Raw genomic sequence first — 9191 nt, 5'->3', positions numbered from 1 at the left:
ACTGACACTGACACTGACTCAACTCCAGCCACTTTAATAATGGGAATTGATGGGAAATGATGTAAATATATCACTAGCCACTTTAAACAATGCTACCTTATATAATGTTACTTACCCTACATTATTCATCTCATATGCATACGTATATACTGTACTCTATATCATCGACTGCATCCTTATGTATCACTAGTGTTAGCAATTGGATATGTAGATGGGTGAGCCGGTCAAGGATCGATTCAGACTAAGTGGTAAATTTTATGACAAGTAAACAGTTTATTCAGAGTGAAAATATGTATTACAACGTAATTACGGCTCTTCCGTTAGTTCGTGAGGAACGGCAGGAAAGAGACCGTTCCTATTCAGTCCATCACTAATATACGGAACAAACAGAAGGTTGATCCTAGGAAGATCGGATCTCCGGATTGGTTCAGCTGGTAGTAGTCTTTGGTCTTCCGCCATTGGCTCAGTTGTCTGTCCGTCATCGTAGAATCTTCTTCGGGCACACAGTGTTCGGTTACAAAGGAGATTATGTGTAATGTGGGAGCTATCCTGTAGGGGACCCCACAGGCTTTACTGTGAGTTGTAGCCACGTAATTAGCAGTAAGTTAGTCACCTGCATACGAAATAGCAATTCCTTACAAAACCCTCTCTTCACGTCTCACCAGAGACGTGACACAACCTAACTGGATCCAGACACAAAGAGAAACTTCTCCCAAAGGGACTATGAAATAAGGCACGGTATTAAACAGAAATAGATATTTATGTATTACCATCATGTTCTCCATTTAATCCCACTATGTACTAAGTTGGCTACCAGCCACCTAGGAACTTACAACCCTCATCTAACAGAGCAGAGAACAACAGCTCAAAATAAAAGTAAAAATGCTTGTCTACATAAGCCAACTTTTTCCCGCAGGAAAAAGTTTTGATTCCCTCTTTTCACATCTCCAAAGAGATGTGACTTAAACTAGGGAAGTCAGGCGGAATAATCCACTTGCATAACACATACATACATCCCCCCAAGGCAACAGCAGATATAGTATAAACCTAATAGGCACTCTCCTCCTCATCCTCGAATTCAAGTAGGTCTTTATCCAGCAGAGGAAACATCTGGGAAGGGGAGGAAGGGTCAATAGCTCTAGAGATGACCCTAGTAGTAAGGGAACGGATGCATGGAATGCAACAGCATCCACAGAGAACTAAAATGGCAGCGAACACTGAAATGGATACCAAAATGGAGGACATCAGGGTTCTATATTTACCAAACGCACTCATCCAGGAATCCCACATCGAGGTATCTATCCCAGAATGAGATTTCATTTTACCATTAAGCGTCCCAGACCTTCCAGAGCGACCGTCAAACTACCATCCGAGGCTGTGTTATTAGGGATGAAAGTACAACACTGGTCACCAAACATAGAGCAAACTCCGCCCTTCTCAGAGAGTAACATATCAATGGCAATACGATTTTGGAAAGCCATCAGGCTGGTTGCAGCCAGTTGACCATGTACTGCTTCAAAACCCTGCTGAGTCCAGTTGCCTAGTCTTTGGACGTTGTAATGAATATAGTTAATACGATCAACATTCTTGTTAATTGTGCACCACCAACAGATGGATGATTCAAACCCTGCAGCTACCTGATCTATTAACTTATACTCATCAGGCACTCCCCTAGGGACTCCGATAGCGTCTATGTAGGAGGGGTTTCCACTAGATGGGGTGGTGGTTCTCCTGAAACGTCCCCTATATCCGAGATTCACTCCCTGGATCCGCAGAACAAGGTCCTCGGCTCCTATAGGGTAGATAGAAACAGGCAACAAGAGAGTAACAAGTGCACAGCGTCCAGTACTGTTGGAGGGTAACTTATCAAACAGGACCGTACTACCACACCACCACCACACATCTGCTCTGGAAATTGGCCTGAGGCTCCCCCTAATATTAATTTTATCCAGACACCAATCCGCAGGAATCCCTCCCACCTCGGTTCCTCCTCCCGTCATATTGACACAAGTAAAATTTGCCCTTGCAACCTGGTTGGAAAACACTGGGTTCCTAGTGGTGAATTTAGTAACCGGATAGACCTCATCCCAGGCAGTACAATTATCCCTGGGGTTATCTGTAGTCATAAGAGGGATTAGACATGCTAGAGTCACTACTGCTGGGACAATGCGGAGCAATGGACGAGCTCCCATGCACACCACACAACTCTGCCTGGTGATATTTGCAGCTTCCTCGGTCAATAATAGCCAATTATTGGAAAAACCTGAGATTCCTGTGGCTGTTAAAATTACATCATCCGGACTTTTAAGCCTGGATATGGCCTCCACCGGGCCAAACAGTGGGGATGACGGGGACCCTTTTACGGGTGTGGCCATGTCATTCCTTACTGTTACCGAAGTCGGTTTAGAATTATTAGTCACGCAAATTCGCCACAACCAATAACTGACCCCGGAATTCCCTGGGGCCAGTATGAAATCATAACACCCTAAGGGCTGGCCCCCTGGCCTGACAGTAAGTTTCAGTCCCGTATTTGTCTTAGTTAAAGTCAGTCGCTTCCGCCATTTTACTGCCCCCTCGTCTGTTGTCCAGTCTTCCCACCCATTACCTGTCTCCCCACCAAATTCCTCCAAGACCAATCTCCAACCTTCCCTAATGTCATATACCAGACATGTCCGGCAAACCGGAGTGCATTGGCCCCCACCTGTTCCCTCCCCTTTAGCCTAGAGTACCCTAAAGTTCCCCAAGGGATGTTAATGATATTGGTTGCGTGTGCGGGGACGCAAACGGTCGTGCTCCGTATTTCGTTGGCCTTACAATCAGTGTCAGGGGTGGTGGAATGCCTCTTATGCAAATGATTGGTCAGTTCTATATGTGCCATGGATGTGGTCAGGTTGGATGACCCATTAGGGGGTCCTAAATCTGCATGTAATGTGGGTGTATGATGCTCTAATACCCACAGGAGAATCCCCATGGAAACTCCTGTGACTACAATGAAAATAACAAACACGGGGCCTGATATCCCCAATCTCGTCCAGGGATAGCCCCTATCTCTGGACGACCTGTTAGTTGGTGTGCTGGGAGTTGCTCCCACATCCTCACCAACTAAGGGTTCTGTGGTTGTAATCAAATTTAGGTCGCTCAAATCGACCCTGACTTCAGTCAGAGTTCTGGAAGGAGTCGGTGCTGGTGTACAATGAGTCAGGTGGTGCCAAGGTGCGCCCGATTTACCTTTGACCTGGACTGAGTGTGAAGTAACCTCCTTCACTTCGTACGGTCCAGTCCACCTGGGATCCGCCCACTTTCTTTTGTGGACCTTGATCCTTACCCAATCGCCGACCTTTACCCTCAGTTTCTCCGGATCTCCCGTCAGCTCCCCCTCATGGACTTTGTGTATCTGTTTGGAAAGAGCTGCGGACAGTTCCGTCAATTTTCTTACATAGTCAGACATACCTATCTGGTGTACATCAAGAGGGGGCATATGACCTCCCTCTCTTGGTGGACCTGGCATTACTCTCCCTGTCATTATTTCGTGGGGTGAGAGATGAGTCCCTGCCCCAGGTGATGACCTCATGGCCATCAACGCCAGTGGCAGGGCCTCCACCCATGTCAGTTTGGTACCAGCACACACTTTGGCTATCTTACACTTAAGAGATTGGTTGCAGCGCTCCACAAGGCCTTGGGCCTGCGGCTTATACACGGAACCAAACTTGTGTATAATGCCGAACCTCTCCTCCACCTGTCTCAGATGTTTGTTTACGAAGTGGGACCCATTGTCGCTTCGGATATGTCTAGGGACCCCATATCTAGGTATTAGTTCTGACTGCAGCCACTTAATGACCGTTTGCCCATCCTCCTTAGCTGTTGGAATTGCTTCTACCCATCTAGAGAATCTATCTACCATTACTAGCAAATATCTCTTCCCGTTCTTTACATTGTCTTCTCCCATGTCTGTATAGTCTATACTGATGTCTTGGAAACATGCGTTTGGCACCGGGTAAGCCCCCATCGGGGTTTGGTAGGGCTTCTTTGGATTGTGGCTCCCACATATGTTGCATTCGTCACAGAATAAATCTGTCATGTCCTTCATGTGGGGGTGCCACCATATGTATGAAACCTTCTGTAAAGTTCTGGGTTTCCCTTCATGAGTGGGTCCATGGGCTTCCCTTATCAGTTCTGGACAGAGATTAGCCGGAGCCACCAGTCGGCCGTCATGGCATCTCCATATTCCATCTGGTCCCTTGGAGCCTCCCTTCTGTGTCCAAACCGAATGTTCGTAAGGGCCCGCCTCTTCCTGTAGTTCTAGTATGTGTTGGCTTGTCAATTCAGTCCTTGCCGGTTCTATCCCGAGCACCATCTGGGGGCTGTATCCTCCTGCGGCCTTGGCTGCCAGGTCTGCGGCATCATTTCCTTGATTGATTCTGCTGGTCAGTCTTTGGTGGCCTCGGCATTTCATTATGGCCACTGTTTTTGGTAAGGACACGGCATGCATCAAACGTTCCATTTGGGCTCGGTGCTTGATGGGTAGGTTACCTGTGGTGGTAAAGTTGCGCCTAACCCATTGTGGTCCATCTATGTGCACAGCTCCGTGTGCGTATGCCGAGTCCGTGTAAATGTTTACAGTTTTTCCTTCGGCTTTCTCTAGAGCTTGAGTCAAGGCCACAATTTCCGCAAGTTGTGCCGATGCTGGCTGGGGATAATTCCTGATTCCAACGTGACATGTGTTTTGTCATGCAGCTGCTGTACAACCGCATAGGCAGCTACGTTTCCTGTGTCTCCCTTGTAGCAACATCCGTCTGTGTACAGCCATAGGTCTGGAGATGTCAGTGGTTCATTTTCCAGGTCTGGTCTCAGTTTGAGCTCTTGTGCTGCCCTCTCTTGGCAGGAGTGTGCTAGGCCATCTTCTGCGGTAAGTGCATCTGCCATGTTCTTGTCGGTGTTCATAAAGGTGATGTGTGACTGGGTGCACTTGTTCTGGATTTTGTTTTTTCTGTCCGCACTGAAGGTAAATTCTTTGCTGATGAGGTATGCTGCCACCCCGTGGTGGGTGTGTATTTGCATCTTGTGGCACATTACCAGATGGGCTGTCTTCTCAATCGCCTTGGCTACCGCCGCAACGTACCTGGAGCAGGCGGTCTGGCCAGTTTCAATGTGGTCAAGTTTTGAAGAGTGGTACATAAGTACTCTTCTCTCCCCCTCATGTTTCTGAAAAAGGACGGCGGATGCAAAACCTTCCTTTTCAGAAACATCCAAGTGAAATGTTTTACCGTAGTCTGGTGCCATGAGAGCAGCAGCCACAGACAGGTCAGTCTTCAGGTGCCCAAACGCCGTTGAAGCTTCAGGAGTCCATGTAAGTGGGGCCTGTAGGTTTCTTGGGCCAGCTTCTCGAACAATTTCTCTCAGAGGTTCAGTTCTTTCAGTATAGTCTGGGATGTGAGTACGGCTGTATCCCGTCAACCCCAGGAAAGAGTGCATTCCTGAAACAGTAATGGGCCTGGGATGATGTAAGATTGAGTCTCGGTGTGATTTTGAGAGTCCGGCCCCCTCGCTTGAGATTTCCCTTCCCAGGAACAGAACGGTTCGTCTGCATGATTGGACTTTTGACATCTTGACTTTGTAGCCTTTGACTGCCAGAAAGTCTAACAGGGTTTTAGTCATTTCTAGACAGAGGTCTGAGGTGGGAGCCCCCAGCAACAGGTCGTCTACGTATTGTATGAGTATCACTCCTTCTGGGATTTTCAGTTCTGCCAGGTGAGTCTTCAGAATATAATTGAAGATTCCCGGGGAAGAAGTGTAACCTTGGGGAAGTACGGAATAGGTAAATTGCTGATTCTCGTAGGTAAAGGCAAAAAGTGGCTGGGAAGCCTCATCCAATGGGATGCTGAAAAAGGCATTGGCCAAGTCCACTACGGTGAAATACCGATGTTTGGGTGACAGGTTGCTCAGTATGATGTATGGGTCTGGAACCGGGAGATCGATGGGTGTGGTAACTTCATTTACAGCCCGGAAATCTTGCACCATCCGGTATGTTTCTCCTCCTGCCTTCAGAACAGGAAGTATGGGGGTGTTCCAGGGTGACCAAGTCCTGTATATGCACCCAGCTCCAAGGAGGCCTTCGATAGTGGGTCTGATCCCCTCAGTCTGTTCTTGCTTCAATCGATATTGGGTTCGAAATATTGGTATCTGTGCCGGATTGGTTAGGGTAATGCACACTGGTTTGACCTGTAACTTTCCCACGTCAAATGGTGTGGTTGTCCATATTGCCTTGTCTATGGACTCCAAGACAGCAGGAGAGGAAGGGTGATCAGAATATGGTTTCCCGTGATGCCTGGGGAGAGTGAGGCGCTCAGGCTGGCACTGTTCTTCAGTGTCCACCATGGTCAGACGCCACATCTCTTCGGTGGTGGCCTTCAACAGGCCTGGTGTACTAGTCGCTTCCCAAGTGAGTTTCGAGGCCCTTTTTATCATTGGACCCAGGCTTCGGGCCTCATGTCCATTCCCTACTGCGAGGGTCACGTGTGGAGCAGAGTCGGGTCCCAGTTGATACCAAGGTTTAGTATGGTGTGGGAGTATGACTAGGGCTGCCACCCCTCAGGGCCGCACACGATGGTAAGGCAGCGTATGTTTGGGGTAAGATGCATCATGTTTTCATCCCAATCTTGTGTGTAAGGTGTGTCTTCGTCGTCAGTGACGTTGAGAGTGCAGTGCAACTCTGCCAGTGGTGTCTTATAGGGATGAAAGGTGTATATAAGCTTCCTCCATTGGTTGAATTGAAATTGGATGGCAGGAGTTCCAGGTCCAGATTGTAGACACTTGAGCCAGTAAACCTCCTGTGTGGTGGATAGAGCAGGTGCGGGCAGAATTGGGAGCATCAGGATTCGGGCCCTTGGCGGTGGATCGAACGCGACCTCCACACCTGACTCAGTTAGGTAGATTGCGCATCCTAACTTACAGAGTAGGTCTCGACCTAGTAGGTTGATTGGGCAATTTGGACAATATAGGAATTGGTGTTTCAAACTGGAAGGGCCCCACTGGAACAATAGGGAGTAGTTTTGTATTGATCTTCAGGATTTCCTGAAACCCCCACCACCTTTACCTTGTCTGAAGAGAGGGTTTGATTAGAATTGATGGCGGAATATGTACATCCCGTGTCCACAAGGAACCTGTGGGTGACCCCTTGTACTACACATGTAATAGTGGGTTCCGTGTGGACAGAGAATTGTTGGCCATCTAACCCGACTGGTGGTGGTGGGCAGCCTCATTCCCATGGGGGATATCCCTCGGACATCCCCTGGAAGGTGGGACTGGTAGGAGGTGCTGGGTTGTAGGCTGGTTGATATCCCTGACCAGGGGCTGGTGGATATCCCTGTGCAGGGGCTGGTGGATATCCCTGGGCAGGGGCTGGTGGATATCCCTGTGCAGGGGCTGGTGGATATCCCTGTGCAGGGGCTGGTGGATATCCCTGTGCAGGGGCTGGGTACCTTGGGGCCCCTCTTCCCCGTTGTCCACCTCTCCTCCCCCTGTTGGCCAAGAATGACTGGCGCTGCTGTGAGAGGGGAGCGGGGCAGTCTCTGGCGTAATGGCCTACGTGGTTACAGTTGTAGCAATGAATGGGTCTTGCTTGTGGCGGTCCCCCCCATGCTGGCCCTGGGGGGTTGAAGTAACTCGGCTGGGCATAACCTCCATATCCGTAGCTTGCTCCTGGATTTGGAGGGGCGGCGTATACGACCGGTGCCTGTGCGAGGGTCGGTGGTGCTGGAGCGGCCACCAACATCTGGTTCATGGTCTGAGTGAGAATCTTGGCTATATCAGTGGGTTCCTCCGCCACCATTTGCTTTTTTGGCTTTGCGGCCTTTTGGGCCTCATTCAATTGTAATTTGAGCAACTGGAGTTGCAGCGACAGAACTTGTGAATCAGCCGTGCCCTTGTCTTTGTTGTATTGAGAGATGTGATGGTGGACATGGGAGTTGAATTGGGTAGTGGGCAAGGCCATCAGCCCCACTGTGGCCCTTAGCTTGTTTTTCACCTCTGTCGGCGTCCCATTTACCACCATCTCCTTCCACATGCTGAGAGTGGTTCCGCTTTGGTCATGGGATTCAATGTGGACTGACCTCCAGGTGGTCTTGGCCCTATCTAGGTATTGAGCTGCCTGCTCCCCGTCTTCCATCGCAAAAGAGGTAAGGGTTGCGTAATTTTCTCGGTGGGATATGCCCTTCTGAGCTCATTCCACAGTGATACTCTGTATTTCTCAGGTTCTGTTGCTGACCCCAATTTTCCCAGTCCTGCTATGTTTATTAGGGCATTCATGGTCGTGTAGTCGGTTGACCTAGCCAATAAGGCCTTCATGTCCCCCAAGGCAAGCCGGACCCCGGAAGTTAGGGACTGAAGCTGAAGCAGCCAGGCTGAGGCTCCCCCATGTAAGCTCGGGAGCTGTTCCATCAGGGCCGTTAAATCTTGCATCTTCCAGGCAACGTATTCCTCTCGGTGCGTTGTGTCGTCCATCCTGAGTGGCATTTGATGCGACCCATGTCGTCTTTGGGCTTCTTCTTCTTCTTTTCTCCTTTGTCTGGCTATGAGGCGCCTCGACCGTCTTACTGCCGTTTCAACGGGGGTTGATTTTCCCTTAAAAACTCCTTGTATCAGGACTATTTCATCCGTTTCTCCTGCGACTTCTTCCATGAGTTTCAGTTGGCTTTCTGCCTCCCATACACCTGCGGCCGTGAGGGGAACGTCTTCCCCTGTCTCCTCTTGTGGTTCCATATCATCTCCTTCCTGTTCTTCCGGTTCGCTGAAAGACATTAAATTTTCTTCTTGTCGGCGGCCACTTGTGAAATACTCCTTACTAATATCGCTCCTTGGTTCCCCTCTATGTTCTCTGTACACACTGGATGTGCAGGAGGTGGGGGTTCTCCTCCCCTCTGACTTCAAGCTGCTCCCGTTGCCCCCTGCTCCATCTATGAATGGATTCCTCGTGTGGCCACTGGGGTGGAGCTGTTCTCGCATAGCTCGAGGGGCATGCATGTCAGATGGCCCTGGTGTACACCTTTGTGCGCCCCCTGGTGTGGAGTAATCCTGTGGGCCAGGCTTTAATTCTTCACATTCCAGGTGGCCCCCTGTGATCAACGTATCCCCTCTAAGTACTCCTTCTTTTACAAGGAACACAGGGGCCTGTGTTGACGCGGGCCCGGCCCTTT

At 49.5% G+C, this 9191-nt stretch overlaps 1 protein-coding gene across 1 annotated transcript; it reads right to left on the bottom strand.

Annotated features, from left to right (window-relative positions):
- Positions 1-1047: 1047 nt before the first annotated feature.
- On the bottom strand, positions 1048-6501 carry LOC115136278 (uncharacterized). The gene is given in 4 exon segments (XM_029671867.2): positions 1048-1110; positions 1638-1792; positions 3100-4683; positions 4686-6501. Coding segments are annotated over 4 exon segments (3582 nt in total). The 5' UTR covers positions 6466-6501.
- Between the last annotated feature and the right edge of the window lie 2690 nt (positions 6502-9191).

This window comes from Oncorhynchus nerka, linkage group LG26 (genome assembly GCF_034236695.1).
Source record: "Oncorhynchus nerka isolate Pitt River linkage group LG26, Oner_Uvic_2.0, whole genome shotgun sequence".
In the NCBI taxonomy this organism is placed as follows: domain Eukaryota; kingdom Metazoa; phylum Chordata; class Actinopteri; order Salmoniformes; family Salmonidae; genus Oncorhynchus; species Oncorhynchus nerka.
Note: the sequence above shows the minus strand (reverse complement) of the source record. Positions and strands in the feature narration are given on the sequence as shown.